The sequence below is a fragment of the Sceloporus undulatus genome, chromosome 3 (genome assembly GCF_019175285.1).
Source record: "Sceloporus undulatus isolate JIND9_A2432 ecotype Alabama chromosome 3, SceUnd_v1.1, whole genome shotgun sequence".
In the NCBI taxonomy this organism is placed as follows: domain Eukaryota; kingdom Metazoa; phylum Chordata; class Lepidosauria; order Squamata; family Phrynosomatidae; genus Sceloporus; species Sceloporus undulatus.
In genome coordinates this window covers 148,381,484-148,407,157 of record NC_056524.1, presented here as the reverse complement: position 1 = coordinate 148,407,157, position 25,674 = coordinate 148,381,484, and the positions used below count along the sequence as shown (strand labels likewise).

At 42.0% G+C, this 25,674-nt stretch overlaps 2 protein-coding genes across 5 annotated transcripts in view; both read left to right on the top strand.

Annotated features, from left to right (window-relative positions):
* Positions 1-21,344, top strand: part of LOC121924917 (transmembrane protein 150A-like) — a 48,397-nt gene extending 27,053 nt beyond the window's left edge. The window contains exons 1-6 of one of the 2 annotated variants that reach the window (XM_042456463.1): positions 3,263-3,351; positions 10,552-10,623; positions 12,623-12,690; positions 13,185-13,312; positions 15,706-15,883; positions 18,538-21,344. In XM_042456463.1, coding sequence (XP_042312397.1) covers positions 3,281-3,351; positions 10,552-10,623; positions 12,623-12,690; positions 13,185-13,312; positions 15,706-15,883; positions 18,538-18,782 — 762 coding nt within the window. In that variant the 5' untranslated portion in view covers positions 3,263-3,280 and the 3' untranslated portion in view covers positions 18,783-21,344. Of the gene's footprint in view, positions 1-3,262; positions 3,352-10,551; positions 10,624-12,622; positions 12,691-13,184; positions 13,313-15,705; positions 15,884-18,537 lie in introns of those variants that run through there. The other variant, XM_042456464.1, reaches the window with a different exon arrangement.
* A 3,093-nt stretch (positions 21,345-24,437) lies between these two features.
* The window catches only part of NFKB2 (nuclear factor kappa B subunit 2), a 27,937-nt gene continuing 26,700 nt past the window's right edge, over positions 24,438-25,674 (top strand). For 2 of the 3 annotated variants that reach the window (XM_042456458.1, XM_042456457.1), the window contains exons 1-2: positions 24,438-24,512; positions 25,619-25,666. In XM_042456458.1, the coding sequence (XP_042312392.1) occupies positions 25,643-25,666 (24 nt within the window). In that variant the 5' untranslated portion in view covers positions 24,438-24,512; positions 25,619-25,642. Of the gene's footprint in view, positions 24,543-25,618; positions 25,667-25,674 lie in introns of all 3 variants that reach the window. The other variant, XM_042456459.1, reaches the window with a different exon arrangement.

The following is a 25,674-nucleotide window of genomic DNA, read 5'->3' as shown; positions in this document are numbered from 1 at the left end:
GAGAGAATGGGATCCACAGAGAAACTAACAGTCGATTAATAGATGAGAACAAACAAAGCTTCAAGTGTGTATACACCAACACATAGAGTTTGGGAAACAAACAAGATGAGCTTGTGGAGGAAGGTAAATATATTTTTATAGCATGATAGAGACCTGATTGGATGACTCACATGCTTGGAATATTACAATTGAATGATATAATCTATTCAAAGAAAAGAGGTGTGGTAGAAATGAAGGGGGAGTAGCATTATACAGTATGTTAAAGTCAAATTGAGTTGTACAGCAATCCATGAGACTGAACAGAGTGGACCAGTGGAGAGTATTGAGAAATAAATAAATGCTACATGGTGCTAGAGGTTTACTACAAGCCACGAACCCCAGACAATACTTTTTCAGAAACAAATCTGACAAGTCTCAAAGATGCAAGAATTAGTAGTTATGGAGGACTTCTGTTACCCTGATATCTGCCTGGAGACTAACTCTGCTAAGCATAGACTGTCCAACAAATTCCTGATGTGCCTTATAGATAATTTCTCATTTACCGTCCCTATTGAGAGTAAAGCTAACTTCTTTAACAAACTGTACAGGGAAGTACTGTAGCAGAATTAGATTATAAGGAAATTATTTTTGCAGGGGATTGGATTGGGGTGTTAGACCCTGATGTAGATAGCACAATAAAAGCAAAGAACCAGAAAAATCAAGGGCTGGCTCCTCCTTCTTCTGGTCATGCAGCAATTGGGCAGAGTCCAGAAAAATTAAAGTCTGTTTGCATTAATTTTAACTCAGTTATGTTAAAGAGTGCTACAGCTGCTGTATCAAAGGGGATGTCACCTGCAAATCATGAAATACAATTTATGTTATTGAATTCCGAAGATGTTGGATGAAAAAACAACTGACCGATACATAATTTTCAGCAACTATGAATCTCCAATCTTGATGATGATTTTAGAACAACCAGCAGTTTAGAAAATCACAAGACTGTGCTATAGCACATTGGTTACTGCCATCTGATCCAAGAACATTGGAAACAAGAAACACACATCTGGACATATGGACTGTGCCTTAACATCACATAGCTCTCAGCCTGGAAGATAACCCCTGAGCTCTATCTAGTGCAAATCCCACACACTGCAAAAGAGCTGCCATTTTTGCTAAAGCATACATCAGACCAGCAAAAGAAGATAGCAAGTAAAACTCCTTTTCTGCTCCCTCTCCCTGTTTATTTTCAAAGTGATTTGGACTTTATGTCTGATACCCTACCCATCTACTTGGCTGCAGTAAGATTATCTTGGACAGTTCTCCTGCATACATTATGTTTGGAAATTAGGCACTCCTCTCGAGATTTGTAGGTCAAATGTAGTCAGAACATGCCTTTCTTATCATGTAGAAAACACATTTTAAAAAATAAATTATGAGGTAGTGAGGGTTAAAAGCTGAGGTTGGCCTCCTTTGAGTTTGAGAATTCTGACAGCAGCTCTGTCTTAGTTTTCATAAAGGAAAATGTCTCACAGTTTTGACAATGTAATCAAGGATGAAATTCTTCCAGAGGAGTTAACAGAGTGCAGGAAGATGAGGCTGAGAGTTGGCAGTACTTGCTCCTTAGAGCAAATGGTGCAGTCAAGAAAAGGAGTGCCTTTAAAAGTTGGTTTCTGCTCTACCATCTGGGAAATGTTTGATTCTAAATAACAAACTGAATATAAATACATGTCACAAAATACTTTATACTGATCTGAAAGAATTCACCAAGTTTTTCCAACTGCTTCTGTACACAAGCAGAAAAACGATAGGACTGAATTGGGCCAAGACCACTGTGGGGAAGGGTGGGGGGGACTGAAAAGGAAGGAAGTTGCCTGTGGTTTTTTGGGGGGAGGAAGTGTCTTTAAATAATTCCAAGTGTAAACAAAGCAGAGGTTAGGCTGGAGTTGGAGAGATTCTGATTTTAACCCTTACATTTCTAAACTGATTCAAATTCTTGCTTTCCCAACCGCACTTATCTCTTGGGCAAATTAGCAGGCCCTTTTCCTAATTTATACTAATCCATGTTCTTGTAATCTGGCTAGTAATAGGCTTTATTCTTCAACTCCTTTCAATACTATCAGTAGATTAAGGACTGTAGATGAAATAATGTAGTCATCAGTGTGTGTACACTGTGACTTGAAGGGGTAAAAATGTCAAATTCTGGGCTAAGGAATCCTAAATTCTGTGACTAGAATAGGTTGGGAAAGATTATGAAAAATCATGTTATGAACATGGTTCACTTTACACAGTTTTAGTTTTTGAAGAATTTGCTCAGCTTTCTGGCTGCTGTAGGAGAAAAGAAAGAATGAGTGGGAAGGCCAGAAATCTGGGAGCCCAGTTTCAGCCAGGAGGACAATGGAGGTAGCATGTCCACTTTTGACTATAGGGACCACTCTTTGCATTCTCTCTTTTTTGTGAGCTTTTACTGGATTCTTGTCATATCACTTTCTTTAAAGTAGACACTGAAGACGTTGAGATAGTGGAAGATTCCCTATACACTTACCTCAGTCATTAATCAAAATTGAGACTGCGGTCAGGAAATCAGAAAACTGGGACTTGGAAGGACAACTATGAAAGAACTGGACAAGATCCTGAAATGTAAAGATATATCATTGAATATTAAAGTTAGAATTGACCCTCCCATCATAGTTCCCATTTTTATGTACAATTGTGAAAGCTGGATAGTGAAGAAAATTGGTAGGAAGAGAATCGACTTATTTGAGATGTAGTGCTGGAGAAGACGACTTAGGGAGTTCTCCAGATACCGTGAGCTGCTAAAAAGACTAATGAATGGATCCTGGAGCAAATTAGGCCTGGACGGTTCCTGGAAGCCAACATAACTAAACTGAGGAGTTTATCACACAGGAGGAATTTCTCTTAATTTCGAATGAAAAGAGAGTGGGGCCAGAACGCATTCACATGAATTCGCTAGTGCAGCGAATTTATGTGAATTCGAATTGCCTTCGAACTGACTTCCCATTGCCCAAAAATAGCTTGTCATTGCCCAAAATTGCCTGTGGTAGTCCATCACGCAATAACATGAAACCTCATGATTGCGTTCGGACTGACTTCCCATTGCCCAAAATTGCGTGTGGTAGTCTATCACGCAATAACGTTAAATCCCATGATTGCATTCGGATTGCCATTGGATTATATTTCCAATTTCCCTTGTCTGATAAACTCTTGAGAATGACTCCCTAGAAAAGACAACCATGCTTTGCAAGATGGAAGGCAGTAGGAAAAGCAGAAGACAGCATTGCAGATGGATAGACGCAGCCCAGGAAGCCCCAGTCCGGAGTTTGCAGGACCTGTCATCATCCTGCTGATGGCTAGGTAACTTGGAAGTTTCTCATTCATAGGGTCACCATAAGTCAAAATTGACTTGATAAATTCAGAACTGGGTAATTGTTGGACCATCAAAATACGATAAAAATGTGTATTTTTTAAATTGTTAATTAAGCTTCCTGTTATTATGTGCCTTCAAATCAATTCTGACTTAAGCAAACACTTTAATAGGGGTTTTATTGCAATATTTTTTTCCAGGGGAGGATTGCTCCTGCCTTGCTCTTAGTTTGAGAGAGTGTGACTTGTCCATGGTCATCCAGTGGGATTCTGGGGCTGAGCAGGGATTTGAACTCTCATCTCCTGAAGTCCTAGTCCAACATGAATCAGGCTAGATGGTACAGAAAATGTTGAAGTGCAACCACTGCAACACCACAGAACAAACACCTAGAAAATTATGGAATGGGAGACTACCTAGTCTGCAATTTTGGGAGTTCGTCTAACTGCCCATAACTACAACATGTAGTTAGTCTAAAAAAACAAAAACCTTTTCCCTCTCCCCATCTCTCTCTCTCTCTCTCTCTCGCACTAATCAGGATAGATGTTAGAAAAGAAAAAAGAAAAACATGAGATAAGGAGAAACAAAAAGTAAAAGAAAATTTGCCACATGTCAGTGTTAGCATTGAACAAGTTGACTCTCAGAACTGCAGACTGGGTGCTTTCCCATCCCAAGAGTTTCTAGGTGTTTTTTTGTTCAGTGGTGCTGCAGTGGTTGCACTAAAGAGTCAGTGTCTGGTTCTGATGTATAAATTCAGAGACTAAAGCTGAGGGATTGCCCTTTTTCCAGTCTAGGGAATTTATCACATGGGAGAAATCCCGTGCAGAAATGGGGGTTTAAATCGGAAAAAACCTGCAAAAGCTGGTTGATTTTCACACAACCTTGTTGTTAAAGTGGTGTTAACCCAAATGGAAAGTAGACAAAAGCTGCTCCTTTTTACTTTCAAAAAATCCAGAAAGTAAAAAGGAGTGGCTTTAATCTACTTTAGTTCGGGTTAACACAACTATAACAATAATGTGTGTGAAAATCAACCTGCTATTGCGGGTTTTCTCCAGCTTTAAATTCCATTTTTGCACGGGATTTCCCCCGTATGATAAACTCCTAGGAAAGGCAGGGTTGGTCTCTATCTGATAATTGTTGAATTGATTGTTCCTTATTTGTGAACCAAATGGAGAAAGGTAACTCACAGAGCATGGGATGCCTCCAAGATTTACTGAAGACAGGAATTTACAACAAGTAACTTCACTTTTTCACTGTGTTAATAATATTCATTTGGTCGCTTGGTGTGGGTTATTAACCACACAGATATTTATTTTTTTATATGGATTGGATGTGCAGAAAATAATAAGGTTACTTTCACTACACAACATTTTTCCAGGGGGCAAAATGGCTACTGAAACCTCAGAAATTGCTCACACCTGTTTTGTGTGGATGCCATAAACTAATATTTAGATATTTGAGTGCATGCATCTGGAAACTCAAAGTGGTGTTATTCTCATATTGTACATTGTGTCAAGCTTCTGTGATTAGTCTTAAAAAACAGGCCCTTTTGTTGTTGTGTGCCTTCAAGTTGTTTCCGACTTATGGCAACCCCATCATGTTTTTTTCTTGATGGGTTTCTTCAGAGAGGGTTTGCCATTACCATCCTCTGAGGCTGAGAGTCCCAAACATGAAAACTGCTTTATTACGGCACACAGCCAGCACAGCGATAAAATACAATACAATAATGACCACTTATACAGTCATAAAAACTCTAACATGAGGCTGAGAGTGTGTGACTTCCGTTAAGTCACCTGGTGGGTTTCCATGGCCAAGCCGGAATTCAAACCCTGGTTTCCCGAGTCATAGTTCAGTACTCAAACCATGCTGACATTTAGTCACCATTTATTAAAAAAGACAAGTTACTGCTAGAAGCAGAAGGTCCCTGTATGGTTCTGAGGCCAATGTATTCAGTTTTGCTCTTTGCCTGCATTTTGGAAGGGCCTTAAGGACTTCCTTTCTTGGCTACTCTTCTGGTTCTCCTTATAGAAGAAATTCTCTGAGTGCAGTTTTCTTGGTAAAATCTAAAATGCCATTTCCATCTCTGGAACATTTCCGCCAAAAAACTTTCTTCACACTTACTCTTTATTTTTCTAAATCATTCTGGGCCTCCTCTGATCCCCAGCCTTCTTAATAGGTCACTTCCTGTACCTAAAAGAAGAAGTGCAGGGCTGAAATAATGTTTTAAATGGCATTTCACCTCTCTTCTAAGGTCTTTGGGGATGATGAATTGTTATTTTTTCCACTGAGGTCTGGCAGTGGGCAAAAACTGTTCCTGGAATCTTAAAAGTTCCTATCCCTAGTTTTCTGGTTTGATATGTTGTATTTATTACATATTATGAATCATCAGATGTTCTGGGAACAGAAATATTAAAAAACAGGAAACTTGTTTTTAAATAAACCATTGGCAAATCAAAAGCTCAAGGGACAGTAGATTGCATTCCATTTAGTATAGTAAATAGATCACCAGTTAGAGCACTTTTCTGATTTCTAGAAAATATTCACCTTGAGAAACTCGTGCTGACTTTTAGTGATCACAACATTTTTTTCTAAGTGTAGATTGTCTCATGACCTGTTCTAGAATTGTACCTGGTACTGATGTCAGGCTAACTGGGAGGTAATTATTTTGGTCCTCTGCTGTATAACAGAATCCAGGAGAACACACTCACTTCCATATAAGCATCCCACCACTTCCAGCCCATTAACCAGATTATCACTGTTGGCTAGGATCAGATCTAAAATGAACGATACTCTTGTTGCCTCTTTCACCTTCTGGATAATAAAAGGCAAATGAAGAATTTGTTGGACTTTATATTCGTTGTAGAGTTTTACTTCCTACAAATAACAGGATAGCTGAAATCTCCCATTACTACTACATCTCTCCTTTCTGAATGTGTGGTCATCTATTCCAGGAAAGCATCATCCAAGTCCTCAGTGTGGCTTGGAGGTCTGTAGGAGACCACAATGACATCCGTGTTGTTTCTCGTCTCCTTAATTTTTACCCAGATGCTTTAAGCCTGCCTTCCAGGATTGAAGTCATGAATCTCTTCACAGATGTAAACATCTTTGATATATAATGTTACTCCTCCTCCATTCCTGCTTGGTCTATTTCTCTGAAATAGATTATATCCCTCTATTATACATTCCAGCCATTTATTATTATTATTACTTTGCGGTATTGAGTTCAAGTTCATTCTGTCTATTTCCCATACTCTGCCCATTAGTGTAGAAACATCATGAGTCATTACTCCGTTTGCCTTTAGGTTTTTTTTTCTCAAGTGTTGGGTTTTTGTAATACAGTGGACCCTTGTTATATGCTGGGATTTGGTTCCAAGATCTCCCATGGATAACAAAATCCATGTATGTTCAAGTCCCAACACAGCAAAATGGTGTCCCTTATAAAAAATGGAAAATCAAGGTTTGATATTTGAAATTTATACTTTTTTTGAACATTTTCAAATTGTGGATGCTTGAATCCATGTATAAAAAATCAGTGTATAAGAAGGGCTGACTGTATTCGCCTTGCTTTCCATCTAACGTATCTCCAGTACTTTATGAACTCCTGCCCATACTGTATTCATCCCTCACAGAATTCAGTTTAAAGCCCTCCTGATCAGATTTTTCAGACTCTTGGCAAAAACGTTCATGCTGGCTGCTTTAAGGTACCACCCATCCCTTGCCAGAAGCACATCCTCCTGAAACCACCCACCATGGTCCAAGAAGCCATCCTTTCCTCCTGGCAGTACCATCTGCAGAGTTAGTGGTTCATCTCCACTATTCTTCTCTCCCTACCTGGGCCAGGCCCTTCCACTGGTAGGATAGAGGAAATATCAACCTGTGTGTTCTGGTTCTTCAGTTTCCTCTCCAGAGCCTCATATTCCCTTATTATATGCCCTGCAGTGCTATTGGTTCCCACATAGACCAAAAGGAAGGGGTATCAGTCAGCAGGTTTGATGAGTCTTGTCAGCCTTTTTATTACACTGTATTTCCCCCCAGGAAGACAGCACATCTCTTGAGACATCTTGTCAGGCCCTACTATCACCATATGCCTCTTTCGAGGATTGGCAGAGGCCATTCCATGTACTTCACTTTCCAAGGTCTATAGGGCTCATACAGACAGGCCAAAATAAAGCTGCTTCGGATCACTTTGGAGGTTTGCTGTTTAAATGATGCATGTGTCCTAAGAGGCCAGAAGCTGCACCAAAGCTATGCTGTAGTCTTTAGGACTGGAGTGTGGTTTTGGCATGGCTTCTGGCCTCTTAGGACGCATGCAGCATTTAAACAGTATACCTCCAAAGTGACCTGAAGCAGCTTTATTTTGGCCTGTCTGTATGGGCCCATACACATTCTTTGAGGATTGACACAGTTGCTGTTCTTGGTGTTCCTTATTATTTCTGATAAGAGAGAGAGCATCACATTGATCCTGTAATGCCAAACTCACAGAATGATCCCTGGTTCTTCTACATGTCACATTCCTCCAAATGACTACATCCTACATCCTCCTCAGAGACATCCCCATCTGTTTCCCCTGTTTGCTTCACTGTGTCCAAGAAAACCTCGTACTCCCTAAAATGCTGGATCTTCTCTTCCAAAAAGGAAACCAATTTTGCATTTGCTGCAGATGTACCTACCCAATCCTCTGGCAAGAACACAAACATACCATAGCTGTTGCAGGTGACTGCAGTAGCTCCCTCACTATCCATATTCAGTAATGTGGACACCGAAATAGAACTCAGGGTTTCCCCCTCAAAATCTCTCCTTACTAGAATAGGCACATTAAATCATTAAGTAAGGGTTGACTACCATTTGGCGATGGATTCTGTTGGAAATTAGAGTTTCCCAGGGTGTTTAGATCTTTTTGGGATCAATATGAAAGCTAAAAATGTCAGGGATCAGCCACCTTTTAGCAGAGTGACAGAGAAAAGCATGCCTCAATCTCACATTGCTTCCCAGAATTGAAAGTGATTCAGAATAAACAGGGCAGGCAGTTCCAAGCTACAAGCTTAGAAAAAGTTTACTAATAGCTTTTTACATTTACATATGCATGGAGATCCTTTCCAAGATCACATGATCTAGTTATGTGGGTATTAAAAAGGTATTTATGTCCATTCATTTCAAAGGATAAGAAGAGCAAATGGGGAGGCTTTAGATGAGAAAAACAGAAGAATTTCACATGCATGGAGTTAGGTCCTATCTAAACTGTAGTTGTTCTAACAGCATGTTAGAGAGAAGGCTGAGAGATTCAGGTGAGAGAGAATTTTCCAACAGTCCCCTTTTCAGTATTGCAGTATTCTAGCTGAACAAGTTCATTTTTACATCTCTTGCTCCTTGTGAAAGGTAATGTTAAGATGCTTCCTGAGTGGCTTTTCACTCTGAAAGATCTTAATGCAGCCTTGATTAACTTGCATCACAATGATTGTTTTGGACTGTGTTGTCGCCAAGTGCAAAAGTAAGTTATGTAGCCATCCCCCCCCAATCACATGCTGTTTTTACTGAAACAAATTTGGGCCCTATTCCCACTATGAAAAAAAACCCAGTGTGAAGCTAGGTTATTTCCTTGGTGTTCACACTGGTCCCAAATGTACTTGGTACACTTTGGAGCGGGGGGGGGGAGGGACTAACCAAAACCCCACTTAACTGGGGATATTCGATACTGGGTTTTCCCCCACATTTTCCTGAAAGATCCACATCGCCGCCAATGTGAATGCGCTTTCAAATCGATTTGGAGATCTAAACGACCCTTCCCAAAATGGTTTCGTAAGCAGGGGCTGTCCTTTGCCTATTGACTTCCTCCCGGCAGCTTCTTCTCGTCGCTTCCCTCAGCCCAGGGTGACCAGCACCTATCCTCCATTTTCCAGCACCTGTCCTCCATTTCAACCTCCTGGGCGAACTTGGGCAGCACACACTCTCCCTTCTGAGCAAAGAAAAGCCTGTGGTAGGGTCGCCATAAGTCAAAACAGGGTGACCCAGATGCTCTCCTTTTGCAGGACATGTCCTCCATTTCAGCCAGGAGGAATTCCAAAATGTCCCCCAGTTTATGTGGGGGGTTTGCTACTGCTCTTCTCTCTCTCGCTCTCTGTGTTGCTAGCTTTCATTTCCGACTTACGGCAACCCAACAGCCACCCTATCATGGACTCCTTTCTTCTGTGGCTAGGTAAGGGAATCTGTCATGTGGCATACCTCTGTTGCAGTATTCTCACCTGTAATACTTGGTTGCACTTCATCTTGTTCGTCGTAATTGGGCAGGTCCATTGGGTGCGATGTCTCTTCTGGATGCAAGGCATCTGGAGCATGAAAGAATTCCACACACTCTGGTGGGAGTCTTCTTCTACTGCAAATAAATCTGCTTACATATTGGTTTGGATTAAATTTGGGCTGTGGTCTTTCATCAACATAAGCAGCTGCACTTGTTAATTTTATTGTGTGTCAGTTAGGTTCCAGAATCCTATAAGCATTTCTAGCATAACTGACAAAAAATCCCTTTGCCCCTGCAGTCAAGTTTGTCTCTTTTCTGCTTAGGAATATAGGTATATGCTTTGCTTCCAAAAACCTTGCGATGATTCAATTTAGGTCTGATTCCATTCCATAACTGAATTGGACTTACATCTCTGGATTTGACTGGCAGTCAGTTATTTAAATATGTAGCAGTCATAAAGGCTTCAGACCATAGCATTCAGGCATGTTTGCTTCTAAAAAGCATGGTGATTGCCACTTTTTGAGAGTTCTGTGCATATTGTTTGCTAGGCCATTCCGTCGTAGGGTGTAAGGCTCATAATTTGACGCTCAATGCCATTTTTCTTTAAAAACTCTTCCAACTGGGCATTAACAAATCTCCTGACATTGTTGGTGCACAGGCTCTTGGGTTTATAGTCATATTTACTGTTGCCCATGTGGGAAATCCTGGATTTTAGCAACCTTCCAGAGCTGAAGTGGGGGAATAGCCAATGAAGACCCTCCTCTTGCCAGTATTTTTCACCTGATCCTCAGAATTATGACAAATGCGCCTTTCATTTCCTCGGAAGCTTGGACTAGCTTCTTCCATTTTGATAGGATGGTGTGTGAAGTGATCCTCTTGAAGTACCAGTTAAAGGTTGTTTATTTTGTTTGGAGGTCAAAGGCTTCATGTAACCCAGTCCTTTTTTCTTCTGTTACAGGATTTATAACCAGTCCTGTGAACTGGATAGCCCTATTTTCTGCTGCACTCTGGATCATGTTCCTCTTGTCAGGTAAGGGATGTTGCCTCTTCTGTCTTGGGGTAGAAAGGATGTGCATATGATGCTTAGAAGAGTTCTGGAGGTGCCTATGTGGCTGGCCTGTCTCTCCTTTATCCCAGGTGACATCTCTATAAGTGTGTCACTTGTTGGTTACCCTGATTTAAACAGTGCTGACCATCCCTTTTTGCAAAGTTTGATCTTGCATAAGTTGCTTGAGGCAACTTTTATTCATTGATGGAAGAGTTCTGGGGCCCATGAGAAATGCCAGGATGTCTTGTTCCCTTCCTGATCAAGAATATGGTTTGAGAATAAAGCTGCTTCGGGTATGCTGTTTAAATGATGTATGTGTCCTAAGAGTCAGGAAGCTGCGCCAAAGCTGCGCTCCAGTCCTTAGGACTGAATCGTGGCTTTGGTGCAGTTTCTGGACTCTTAGGACGCATCCTTCAAATAAACAGCATAACTCCAAAGTGATCCAAAGCAGCTTTATTTTGGTCTGTCTGTATGGGGCCTTAGAATACCTAGAAAGTATGTAAAAAACAGACCATTAATCTGTTAATTCAGTCAAAGCATTTATTGCCAGTTCTTCAATCAGAAAACGTCTCATACTTTGGAAGTTATGCATTACAGTTAACAGTGTTACCACAACACAATAGCATTTGTGGTAATAAGGGTGCATAATGAAATTATTTTTAAAAAATAACATAAAGACTTTCAACATAAACTTTTTCTGTGAAAAGTACATTTGACTCATTGCTATTAAGAACTTGCTTTTGGGGTCAGTAGGGGCAATATTTGTATTTTTTTTTTAACAAAAGCAAAACATTGGTAACAGATTTGTCTTCAAATAAGAAGAGCAGCAACTACACATCCCTAAAATTAATAAGTAATGAATTACTTTTTAAATTATGTTCCAAGTGTGAACTTTCACTCACTCATTTACTATCTCTCGCTCTGCTGATCTTTTAATCTTCTACATTTTTTAAAGTGGCTAAGTCACTGGTCACTGAAGGTGAGAGAAAGAAAGCTAATGTGTATATGTATGTTTTATGTGGACTTTAAGTTATGTAGCCTAAGAATCAGCCACGTCTGCTTCAGAAGAAATGGGATGATCAGCCAGGCCAGAGTTGCTTGTCAGAAATTGAAGTAAATTAACCATGCAAATTCTCTATTTTCAGGTTTCTCCTGTAATCTGTGTTTTTGGCAAAGTACCTTTGTGCTGCAAATAAAAAATTAATTACTAAGCTTACACTTTCAATTTCTACACATTCTCTTCCAATAATAAAAGTATTCTAGGAAATACAAGGTGGTTTATTATTATTTTTAAAATTCAATTTTATTTTAGGAGAAGAACAATCAACACAATATACATAAATCAAACAATATCACAACAAAGTAAACTGCAGATGCTGCATTTAAGAAACAGAAAGATAAAAAGAAGAAATTAAAGGTCTTCTGTATATGTCTCAGAGCATGATATCATTATGAATCCTCTTGTATAACATCTTTCCAGAAACCTAAGTGGTGAACTGGTGGATCTGGATGTTGAGTGTACATGTAAGAGAACTGTGGTATTATAAAGGAACTGTTCTTTCTCCTGTTCTAATAATCATCAGGATGGAGCAGACCCATGTGGCTATCCTCCTGTCATGCTCTCAGAACACACAGATGTACAATTAGAAGTACAGTAAAATATAAACTACAAAGAGTTCAATAAATATAACACAACACTCCCTTCCCATCTGGGAGTGTTTGGTTCTGCCCTCCTCCCACAAATGAGAAGAAACGTGCATACTCAAGCCCTATTATAGTCAGCGGGTGGCGACATGCATGCACTACCATTGACAATAATGGGGTGGGAAGACCTGTGGAGGTTTGAGTCCATGGATGGCTAGTCCATCAACATGGTGGGCCCACTGTACAAACAGCTCCAGTGTATAGTATAGGAATATTTTCAGTTCCTCAGTCTGATCTGCTCTGATGTTCTGCTGTTCTCTCCATATCCGCTCCACAGCAAGTGTGGTACCTTCCCACCAGAGAGCTGCTTCTTCAGTCTGATCTGCAGTCTGGGCTCCTTCATGGGTAAGTCTTTACTTTCAACCCAATCCCCATCTGAAGGTTGGCTTGTGTGTAAGAAGAGGTGTTACAGGAACAAAATATTGGAGGAAAAAAGGCTGACATATTTGGGTAGGATAATATGACAGAAGGCTGTGAAAAAGGGAAAGCTATACACTTGCCATAGCATCTCTATTCCAGGAAGGGTGGAGCTGTTAGCAGTTAATACTTGCATGTTTTAAAACTTTTTAACCAAGAGGCTGGACATTTGTTTCCTGTATTTGAAATAGGAAATTATGTTAACTATATTTGTATATACCTGACCCTGAAGCCTTAGTGGTTATCTCTTCCTGGGCCTTGGTCGTTTCTCACTGATTTAGCATGAGGAATGAGAGTCCATTTGTAAATGTTTAGTATTCTTCCTCTTCTCCTTGTTTCTAGTGCTTATGGAATAGGGTGGTCTTGTTCACCATGCAGGTGAAGATTAACACCTGACTCTGACCACTGTTTTCTTTTCCTAGTGGTGCTGGTTGGCCTGCTGAGATATGCTCATGTCATAGAGCATTATGGCCCTTCCCTTCTCAACACCTTGGGACTGGCTGCAGGTTGGATCTGTGCAGCTGGCCTCATAATGGTTGGCAACTTCCAGGTAAGTCAACTTCTCCATGTATAGTTTTTTGTGGATTTTTCGGGCTATGTGGCCATGTTCTAGTAGAGTTTCTTTCTGATGTTTCGCCAGCATCTGGGAGGATAATGCAAACGAAGATTAATGTCTGCTAATGTTCCAGGCTGAGGCCAGCCATCAACACAGAACAATACACATCCAAATCACTCCTGCATTCCCAGGCTCACACAGTATATATACACCCAACTTTTCCAGGCAAAGCACTCTCTGAAGATGCCAGCCACAGATGCTGGCGAAACGTCAGAAAGAAACTCTGCTAGAACATGGCCACATAGCCCGAAAAACCCACAAAAACCTATGGATGCCGGCCATGAAAGCCTTCGACTTTACATTCTCCCTGTATATAAAGCCTCAAGGCAAGAGAGGAGGCCATTAGATTTTGAAAAGAAGGGAGCACAACTTTCCTAGGATTCTGTGATTATCATTTGAATACATCAAGAAGTACCTGAATACTTCCATGGACATCACAGTGTTTATTTATTTGATTCATTAACATTTCTATCTCACCTTTTCCACCAGTGAGCATAAGTCAGTATAGGTGGGATCTCATCCTCCACATTTGGTCCTCACACCATCTCTTTAAGGTAGCTCAAACTAAGTTTTTTGTTATTTCCTAAATCCTAGTCTAGAACTCTAATCACATATTTAGCAAAAGAGAGCCTCGTCCTATCCCCCATGTGATGTCACCAGAGTGTGGCATCGGATAGGAAATGCCAATGAATACTAAGCACTTCCTCCTTCAGAGGAAGGACCTGGCAAATCCACCTCTGAGTCTATGAAAATCCTGTGAAATTCATGGGGTTCCATAGGGTGACAGGTGACTCGAAGGAACATGCACACACAATGGATTCTTTGGAATACAGAGAGAGGATAGGGCATAGTATATGTTACTCACAGAAGTGAGTTGCAGGCCATTCCTTAAGAAAATTCTCTTGAAGCTTACTCTGTCCTTGTCACATCACAACAATGGTTATTTGGTTAACCATAGGTTGTGTGTCTTCAAGTACTTTTGCACTCTGAACTCGGTGGAATTAAGCCAAAGACAAAAGAGGGAAATGGGAGAGGTAGTGAGAAACTGTAACATTTTAAAAACAGCTGAAAATGTGGGATGGCAGAAGATTAATTGGGACTTCCCTGCCAAATCAGGACAGCTGGAGGGTATGAAAAATTGGAAGGCAAAGTAACCAAGGGAATGTGAACAAAGCAAATAGGTGTGAACTAGTTTTATTGTCTCACTCTCTGCAGTGCTAGAAAGTTGGGCACTGAAGGAAATTTCATTTGAGAGGACAGAATTCTTGTGAGGATGGAGACCTCATACTGCTCCCCCATAGCTACACTCCTTGAAGTGTTTCAATAGGTTGTGTTGATCTCAGCCAGTGCCTTGGCCTCCTTTGGTGTCTGGGCCTGAGAAAAGTTGCTAAGAGCCTGATTGCTGACCTCCACTTCTACAGAGTGGACTGGGATACCAGGCAGGCCAAGCCAAGGATTCATGGCTATGTTTGCTTTCCTTATATTGGCAGCCATGCTTTGGATGTTTGCTGTGTCTGAATGAGGAGATGCCAGAGTAAAAAACAGCTTTTAAAAAAAAAATGTTTGGGCAGCTGCTGCTTTCTTGGAGTGTCTGGTTTTCTCTTCCTGCCTCTGGCTATTCTTAATGGAGATAGAGTGATATTTGTTTAATTGCAGAATAGGATCAGCCCCTGTAAACCTGTTGGCAACAAGCTGCCCTTAGCAACTGGCTGTGAGTTATAGCGGACTGTGGCTACTGGTAGCCAGGCCCCAGCCAGGAGCAGACAGCTGCTTTGTGACTCTTCAGATTTACGACAATCCCAAATAGATGCTTCCCCCATCTCAAGGTGGAGAGAAGAAGATTTTGTGTTTCCTGGCATCCTTCATTCTCCCTTGCTGCAAAGCTGTGCAGATCCAAAGTTAACATTTGACCTGTAGACATAGACTTTTAGGGCTCACTGTGAACTGACCAATTTTCAACCCACACTACACACATACACCCCATTCCACAGCAGAAAATGCAAGAACATCATATTTGCTGTATATTTAATGTTAATAGTATTAACAATACAGGACATATGTGTTGAATAAAACCTAAATATTTCCTCTGTGTGTGTGTGTGTGGAATGGAGATACACACCCACATATAGGGAGAAAGCAAACTTCTCTCATAAGGGGGATACAATAATAATGATATACTATTAGACTTCTTGAAAATATGTGGTTGCTTCAGGATTCTGTCCCCTCATGGTGCTGTATGCATGAATAGATCAGAGATAAGCCCAGGCGACCTGTGTCCTGATGGCTCAGTTTGAATTTCTGAGCAAGCCTGCTTCTCTCCCCCATAGGTGGACCATGCAAAAGTGCTGCATTATATCGGGGCAGGCGTGGCATTCCCAACCAGCATGCTCTTTTTATTCCTTCAGTCAGTTCTGACTTACCGCATGGCAACAACGAGAGGCCATTACTGGACTGGCCACCTGCGCAGCATCCTTGCAACCCTGGCATTCATCACCCTCATCTTCAGTATCCTTCTTGCAGCATTATAGTTGGGTAAAATAAGTGGGTCCAGAGTCAAATAAGGCTGATGGATGAGACTGAATGAAATTGAATTTTGCTAGGCAATCCAGAACAGCAGTAGCAGAAAGATCTGCCTTAAGTGTAAATACTGTTGAATTCTGTGTAAAGTATTTTTTAACAAACAGGCCAAAGATTGGGTTGCATATGTAAAGCATAAGACACTATATATATTCTGCATTTTATAGCCTATAAAACACTGGGAATTTTCCAGTATTCCATTCTGGGGCAAGGTACTGAGGTGTGTGGTAGCCTCTCAGCCCCAAGGGTTCATGGATGAGACAGATCATGTAAGAGCCTTTTAATTTAGCTTTAGGCCAGGTTATGGGACAGAGACAGCTTTGGTTGCCATGGGTGAGCTATGCTAGGAATGGGGCCAGGATGAGACCCTTGTTGGTTTGGCTGGACCTCTCATTTTAGTACTATCAGTCATGGTATCTTTCTGTGCTGCCTCACTGGGATGGGGCTTCAAGGCACTGTTTTACAGTGGCTCAGGTCCTACCTGTAAAGATGAGCCCAAAAGGTGATGGTGGTGATTTCTGACTCCATGGCCACTGACCCCAGTCCCTCAGGATTCTGTTTTGTCTTTTTATTCTTTTCAACATTTACATCAAACTGTTGGGAAAGGTTGTCTGGAGGTTTGGGTGTACTACCATCAGTATTGCTAATGACACTGAACTCATATCTGTGCTTTCCATCCAACTACAAGGAAGTTGTTTCTGTGTTAAACTGGTATCTGTCATCCATAAGGGATTGGATGAACATATGCTAATAGAAGATTAATCCAGACAAGACAGAGGTTCTTCTGATCAATTGAAAGGCAGACCAGGGAACGGGGTTTCAGCCTATGCTGGAGTGCTTTGTATTCCCACCTGAAGGCTTAGGTCTGCTGTTTGGGTGTACTCCTGGATTCAGCTTGTTCCTTGAGGACCAGGTTTCATTATGACCAGGAATGCATCTGCATTATTTCAAGCTGGTGTGCCAGCTACAGCCATTCCTGGAGATGTCTGATGCCATCATATGCAGAGGGTAGCCATGTTGGCCATAGAGCAAAGTAAAATAATATCTAAAATCCACAAAACAATGATATCGTCATTGGGACAACCAAAATGCACAAAATAAATGATGCAAGCCTTCAAAGCTCCACTGGCTTCTTCATCACACAAAGGAGTTAAAAAGCATAAAGAAAATGGCGATGTTGGAGTCCAGGCCTACATTTTGTCTAAATGTTTTATAGTTGTTCTCACGATGGTATGGAGGAATATCCATGTAGGTAGAGGCCATTCCTCCCTTTTGGCCATGTGGTGTCTAGGAGACGAAAAAGTCATAAGACTCAGGAAATAAAAGTTAAACTTCATTAGCAACACAAAAGGAAACCTCTGTATCATTGGATTGGACCAATAAAGATCACTGTGGATTTTGGATGTTACTGTACCATGTCGCCATCATGTTTGGCTTTCTGTAACATGCTGTACATGGAGCTGTGTTTGAAAAGTGGCCCAAGGAATTACAGCAAGTTGTTAACAGGCTAGTTGCAGGAAGTATACAACTTCAGTGGTTGCTTCCAATATTTGGAACTACTTCATGAAGCGAAAACTTTTCTGATCTGACAAGCTTTTAGGAGTTGACTACAAGGGCTTTTAATAATGTGCTGCTTTGGTTCATTTTATCTTTTAATAATTTATTTAAATTGTGTTAATTGTAGGGATAGTTTAATTGCATTTTAATAATAACTTATTAACTGTTGTAAGTTTTTTACTTATGTCTTGGTAGGTAATTTTAGCTGTATTTGCTTTAATTTTTGTGACCTGCCTTCAGTCCCAGTACTGGGGAAAGGTGGGATATAAATGAAATAGTGATGATGATGATGATGATGATGATGATGATGATGGCACCTTTTGTTCACTGAGGAAAGAAGAAAAAACCAAGGGATGGCATATCAGGGTTCAAGTAAATATACTAAGAAAAAGGTTCCATGTGCCTCCTTTGGAAATTTAAACAAGCAGAGCCAGGATAGGGCTCTATAAGGGTTGCTTCAGTTTTAAATTCCAAAAAGAGAGTTGTCCTTTTCGCAAGGAAGAAATAAAACCTTTCACATCAGGTAATGACATTTGCATTTTCAGCCAGCTGTGCTTTCATCACAGCATGTTACAACTAGAAGCAAGGCCCATAGAGGAAACATGTTTGTCTTCCATTTTTGTCCCTTAAAACAGAATGCCTCTTTATATCAGACTGTTAGGGAATTTCACAAGGGGAACTAGCAGGCCTCAATATTAATTTCTCCTTATAAATATTTTGTAATGCCTCTTAATGTGAGAAATAAGAGGTTTAGAATATTAATTCTCCCAGCTTACAATATTCAGTTGTATTCCAAGAGCCCTTCCTTTCCTTCAAGTACTAGGCTTGAAATGTAAAACAAATGCTGACTTGGCACTTGCCTGGATGGGGCTGTATTTATTAAACCTGACCCTTAAAGCTGACACTTGCCAAGCTGATTTCGTAATTGAAGAGAGTCTTCCATGACTACTTCCAATGTGCTTGTTCTCCTTGTTGTTTCTACATCTTCCTTTTGACCTTGTTTGCCTTGACTGTGGCACCCCCAGGTGGTGTATTTTTTATCCAGCAGAGCTTTGTTCTTCAACACTTGGCTGCTCTCTGTGAATGGATGTTTATCATAAATGTCCTTGTCTTCTATGGCACCTTTACTGCTGAATTCGGAGCCATTTCCACAGATACCTTCCTGGTTCTCCTGAAAGCCAGGCGGACCTCTAAAAGCTACAAAGTGGACAGCAGCACACCAAGTATGTCACACGTGCACAACCACTTGGAAAACATGGCCATGATGTAGGATGGCTGCTGGGAGCCTGACTGCTTGTGTGCACAAGAGCTCCTGAAAGAGCCAGAACAAGCTCTGCTTACTGGGACGCTGAGCAACCAAAAAGGGACAAGTCAGAACATTATTTTGGATCATGCCTGAGATTCAGATCTCCTCTTGCATTTATTTTGTGTATGTGCTACACTAACAGTGTCATGGGCGTTTTCTGTTATAAGCACATCCAAATACTCTGTCCCATCAGTGGCCTTTAGGTAGCAGACTTCCTTGCCTTTGCATCAAAGCCTCTGTCCTCCAATACTCCACACAAAGGAATGAAAAATGACAATACCAAGTAGTCTGGGTAAACTATCTCTTGTCATTTGATAAGGATTAGGTTTGGTATTGGGGAGATGATGCAGCTTAGTGGTAGATGGTATGCTGTGGTTTCTGGCATCTCCAGCCAAGAACCTGAATGGTGAAGAAAGACACTCCTCAGTAGGAGCCGGGTAGTACAAGACCATTCCGTTGCAGCCATAGGGTTATGGCATCCCCAGGAAAAGATACTCACCTGGGACACTGGGGCCCGTTCTACTATCAGGTGTCAGTTACTAAATGTGTTTCCTCTCTTGTGGCCTTAATTCTTTTGGGACCAAAACTACTTATTGAGTAACTTAACTTCTGTCAGTTCATATTCTCAAGTCCTGGATCTTATCCTCAGTGTATTAGTACTGAGTAATAATGAATATAGGCTTAATCATACATTGCTGCTTGGAATTGGGCCACCTGAGTTGGTTTCATATAGCTTTTTGGAGAAGTTTTGTTTATTCCCAGAATGTCCTCAGTTTTAGAAGCAGCACTTTAGTTCTAGTTGGTTCACTGGAGGAATCCTGTGCAACACAGGTTGGCAGCTGTGGTGCTTACTCTCTTCCATGTGGGAGGAGGCCTGGGAAATCTGTATCTTCTGTGTAGCTGTTTTTAGAGGTGCCATCCAATTCCTGTTTAAGGTGCTACAAATAGTTGGTGCCTCCAAAGCTTTTTCCACCCTTTCGGACCCCTCCCCACCCCCAAGCTCAGAACATTTCAAAACCGCAAGAAATTCCAGATACCAATGGGCATGTCTGCTGTCTTGTTCACAGGAAGTTGAAGAGCTACAGACATAAATAGCCATATCCAACAGTCAAGAAATCTCAGAGTTCTGGATTCTTATGTTATGAACCATTACGTTACTACATATTGAAGTGCCTTTGACATGCACAGTAGTTCAGGTTTTAATTGGTTCTGAACTCTGTGCTCCCCTTATCCTAAGATGGATATTTTCGTGCCTTTTGCGGTTATTGAGGCAGGGTTTCTCAGGTCTGCTTCTCATGTTGTTATTTTTTTTTAAAACATGTAAAAATAGAAGATACAGTGAAATACCCAAAGATGTAATGCCTTGCTAGAGACTTTGGAATACTCAGCTGGGTGATTTTCAAAACTTCCTAGCCGATTCACAAGATGTGTGACATTTCTTACATTACTGCTTCACTGTGGTTACTGCGTATGAGCATATGAAGTAGTCATGTTGTTTGTTGGCCTCTCCAACATAATCTGTGGCAATGGGAAGACACTGCTCGGGAGTAGTAATGTCATGGTTCTAGTACCGGAAGAAAGAATTATGAGAAGATGGTTGTGGGGGGGGGGGGGATCAAATCCGGGTATTTTGGAGTATTTCTTGATACAGTATTTCATTGCACACATCTTTAGAATGAGTAAGGAGAAACATCGGGCACAGAAACTGTACTTTCTTACAACACTATCCATGTCAAAAGTAAAGTATAAGACAAGACCAAAGTGAATTAATCCTACCAAATCTCTTGCTAAATTATAGTAAGGGGTCTCTCAAGTTGTTTTTCTTCCTCATTACCTGATGCTTGTGCTAATTTTAGTTTTGTGCCAGGAATGCCTTAGGACGAGGTTGAGATTGCACTTTCTGCTGTGGAATTGCGGAAGAAAGGATGGATCACTTTGGCATAATGAGGAACTAAGTGTGATGGTTGCCATTTGCACAGTATTGAAAGGGCTACATGCATGAGCCTGTCAAGTGTTATTTTTGGGGGGGGGGCACTGTGGGGATTAATTTTTTTAATAAAAAGAATAAAACATTTTAATAAGTTTACAAAGTGGTGGAGACACTGAAGGGAGAACTGTGTCATTTATCTCTGGCTCATGAACAGGTCATAAATACCTATGCTGTTGCATTGTACATAATGTTATGGTGCGGGCAGTGGGATCACACTTGACCAGCTGTAATAAATACAATATTGTTGCAAGAAGAGCACTTTGGAAAAATATTACTCCCTCAGGTGAAGCTCTCACAAATATTCACATTCTCAGAAAAAAAATATATCATCACCTGAAAAGGCCCTGCAGTGACTCTCTTTGAAAATCTTGAGGGATAAAAGGGGATGGGTTTGATGATGTGGAGCTCACATACTTGTGCCAGACTTCGCAGTGTATGTGTGATCTTGCTCCTGAATTGCATTGGCATATACATGCTTTTGAGAACATTGTTCTGAATATTTTATACATATAATATATACAATATGCTACAATTGATTGGTGCATCTTGTCTCTTTCTTTTCCCCATGTCCAGTGACGACCTGTCCCTGAGTTCTTGTTGTGTGCTTTCCATTTGTTTCCACAGAGCTTTCTTGGCAAAATTTGTTAAGAGGGGGTTTGCTCTTTCCTTCTTCTGAGGCTGAGAGAGTGTGACTTGCCCAGTGGGTTTCCATGGCCGAGCAGAGATTTGAATCTTGGTCTCCCAATGTCCTAATCTAACACTCAAACCATTATAGCACAGACTGGCTCTATACCAGAGGTCTACTCTATTTGAAAATCATTGCCCGAGAACAGGATGGTCTGGTGGTTTGAAGGTAAGTGCAGCTGCTAGCAGCATCAGGGTAAGGAATTTGATGTGGGAAACTATGTGGATAGAGAGAACCCCTTTGTTTGGCGCCAATGATGGGAACTGTGTGGGCCCCCAGATGTTGTGGAGCAACACCTAACATTCCTCAGCAGTGCTGACTAGCGCTACTGGGAGTTGCAGTCCAACAACACCTGGAGGACCGTACAACTTCCACTGAATCACAGCATCATTTTTATTTAGGGGTTGTACATTGATGGGAGCTGACATAATATAGTGGTTTGAGTGTTGGACTATAACTCTGGAGACCAGAAGGGTTCATTTCCCTGCTTGGCCTTAAAACCCATGACTGGATGATCTTGGGCACATTACATGTTCTCAGTCTCGGGGGAAGGCAATAGCAAACTACATCTGAACAAATCTTGCCCAGAAAAACCCCATGATAGATTTGTCATATGGTCACCATAAATCAGAAATGTCTTCAAGGCACCAACAGCAATAACAAAGATTGAAAGGAAGTAAAGGGACCAGACCCCATCTGATCTTGGAAGTTAAGCAGTCAGCCCTGGTTAGTTCTTGGGATGGGAGGCCACCAAGAAATACCAGGTGCTATTGCATATGTTGTAGGCGAAGGAACTGGCAAAGGCCACTTCTTGAGTATTTCTCACCTAAGAAAACCCTATTAAATTTGTGGGGTCACCATAAGCCAACTTCAAGGCTTACATACACACACACCCCTCTCTATCATTAGGCAGATTAATTCTTTCTTGGACCTTCACTGCAAGCATCCAACATGCCATATGAAACAGAGACATAGCAAAATAAAGGAACGCCAGCATCACTATTTCATTAGGCTTACAGTGCAAGGCTAAGAGAGTTAAACAACTATTAAGATAAGATGAATACAGGGTGGTGTGAAGTTGTCAGAAACCCTGTCTTTTAAGCTGGAGATAACAAATCTATGGCTTTGGAATACCAATATATGTTCCATTCTCTGGATCTTTGCAGGCCAGAAATTTGTGACTAGGGAGGCAGAGAAGGTGCAGTGATTCAGCTGAGCATAAAAGTATTCCACATACATTCAGAGGCACTCAAAATAATATGATTAGCAAATCCACCATTGACTCACTGACTGATCTTTGCAGTCAATCATTTGTTGCTGCAGTTTCAGTGGGTCAATATCCTAACTGAAATAACACATCGCTCCTTAGGAATATTTAACAAACAAAGCAACTGACATGTGAGCGGTGTATATGTTGGGCAGTGAAGGTGGAATGAAGATGAGAAATGCAGATCAATGGTAACACTTAAATGAACAGGTTGTGAGGGGAGGTCTGATGCTGTGGGACTGCCTTTCTCAACCTGAGGTCTAAATCCTAGTGGTTTGTTCCAGAGTAGACCCCCTGAATTAATTATCGAATTTAATAGTGATTTCACACATAGGTAAATCCAACTGATCTACTCCAGTCTAATTGTGATTACCACTATAATTCAGGCGTAAGTTTCTATATGTATTGGACTCTCACCGTTCTCAAGCAACAGTCTTACTATGAGATTCGTAGTCCAACTCTTAAAAGGCTGAAGAAAGCAGGTTTAAATTAAGAGCAGTTCTGATGTTTTCTAGGACTTAATGGATTCTATGTAAAATCCCAATTTTGTAGTAGCCCAAGAAACGAATCCACCAACATCATTCAACAAATTAAACTATTTTAATCATTAACGGTAAGTCAATTTCCCAATGTTCAGCATTAACATTAGAGTCCGGGGAACACCTTCTTAGCCACCATGGATACGGAGTCGCTACGTACCAACGTCCCACATAAGAATGGGTTGTTGTTATTATTATTAATGGGTTGCCAGCTGTCAGGGACATCATTCTAGATGGGGCCATAGCAGACATTGCCACTGAGGCTTGCCACTTCGTTCTCACACACATGACTTTTTGGTAATCGCATGCCTTTTGAGCAGTGGTTTCCAACCTTCCTAATGCCGTGACCCTTTAATACAGTTCTTCATGTTGTGGTGACCCAAACCCATGAAATTATTCTCATTGCTACTTCATAACTGTAATTAAATAGGTGTTTTCCATTGGTCTTAGGCGACTCCCATGAAAGGGTCATTCGACCCCCAACCCACAGGTTGGGAACCACTGCTTTTGAGTCAATGGTGTTGCCATGGGCGCACACATCACACCACAACATGGCAGCATCTTCATGGCTGACCCAGAACAATGCTTCTTTGCCTCCTCTACCCAGAATCCCCTCCTCTACCTGAGGTTCACTAATGATCTCTTCATAATTTGAACCCATGGAGAGGACTCACTATATTCCACCTTCAATCTCAGCCTGGGACCATCTACAGAACAAGCCTACTATGGTCACCACCATACAGCTGCCATGGCTTTCCTCTGAGGCTGAGAGAGTGTGACTTGCTGGGGGAGTGTGGTCCATGGCTCAGTGAGGATCTGTATCAAGAGTCCCAACAAACCACCACACCACACTCCTCTGTGTGTGTGTGTGTGTGTGTTAAAAATGACAAAACCCACAAGAAATTACATCCTTGAGCCAGGAAAAGAGTTAAAGCGGTATCAAACTGGGTTATTCCTCCAGTGTGGATGGTACTTCCGGTTCAGCGCCCTCCTCCTCCTCCTGCAGCTTCTTCCTTGTTTACTTCCCGGCCTCGGGGCGGAGCGAGGGGGCGTGGCTCCCGTTGCCCAGGCAACCCACTCGGTGAACCGCCCGTCAAAGGAAGCCCCGCCCTCTTTCTTCCAGGGAAGTCAGCTGATTGCTGGGAATCCCTGCTGCGCGAGTTGGGGGCGGGGCTTAGTGGTCCCACGGAGGAAACCCGGAAGTCCGCTGAAGGTCGGTCTCCCCTCCCGCGGGGCATTGTGGGTAAGGGGCTTTGGGAGGGGGGCTGCTCTTTATTGATTGGTGGGCGAGGGTTGAGTGTTGGAAGAGGCCTCGGGAGCCGAAGCAGGGCCCAACAGGGAGGGTATGGGCTCAGAGGAGGGCCCAGCTCTCCTCCCTTCTGCCATGCAACCTCTGTTGAAAGATTTAGGATCATAGACTTGGAAGAGACCGCAAGGGCCATCGAGTCCAACCCCATTCTGCCATGCAGGAACTCTCCATCAAAGCATCCCCTGCGACAGAAGGCCACCCAGACTCTGCTTAAAGGCCTCCAGGGAGGGAGACTCCACTACACTCCCAGGCAGCAGATAGTCCACTGCTGGACAGCCCTTACTACATTGGCAGCTCCTTCTAATGTCTCTTTTCCTGGAGCTTGCATCCATTGTTCTGGGTCCTGTTCTCTGGAGCAGCAGAAAAGAAGCTTGCTCCCTCCTCAATATGACATCCCTTCAAATATTTAAACAGGGCGATCATATCACCTCTTAACCTTTTTTTCTCCAGGCTAAACATACCCAGCTCCTTAAGTAGTTCCTCTTAGGACATGGTTTCCAAACCCTTCACCATTTTGTGATTATTATTATTATTATACTTTATATATATAGTGCTGTAGATTTAAACCTGACCAAATCATACAGATAGATAGATAGATAGATAGATAGATAGATAGATAGATAGATATAGATATATAGGGAGATAAATCCCTGCTTCTTAAAGAGGGAGGAGGTTTTGGGATCCCCTCCTGGACAGGAGGCTGGAATGGAGGACGCTTGGTTCCCCTCCGTCTCTGGGAAGGGAAGGGAAGGGAAGGGGGTGCCTGGCCCCAGGGTCTCCCTCTTTCTGGGGATCCCAAAGGGAGCCTGGCCCTTCTGGGGTGGAAGGGGAGAGAGGAGGAGGGCTCCTTCCTTCCCTCCTTCCTTCCCTCCCTCCCTGAGGCTAAGCTGGGCTTCTAGGGACTTTCCGTCGGCGTTGCCTGGCCCGCCCACTTCCCTCCTTGGGAAGCCCAGGCAGGCCCAGGCCCTCTCTCACCCTCCTCCTCCTCCTCCTCCTCCGTCCTTCTCCAGGTCTCCGCCGGAGTGCTTCCCGCCATGGACTGCGACGGCTACCGCCCAGTGAGTCC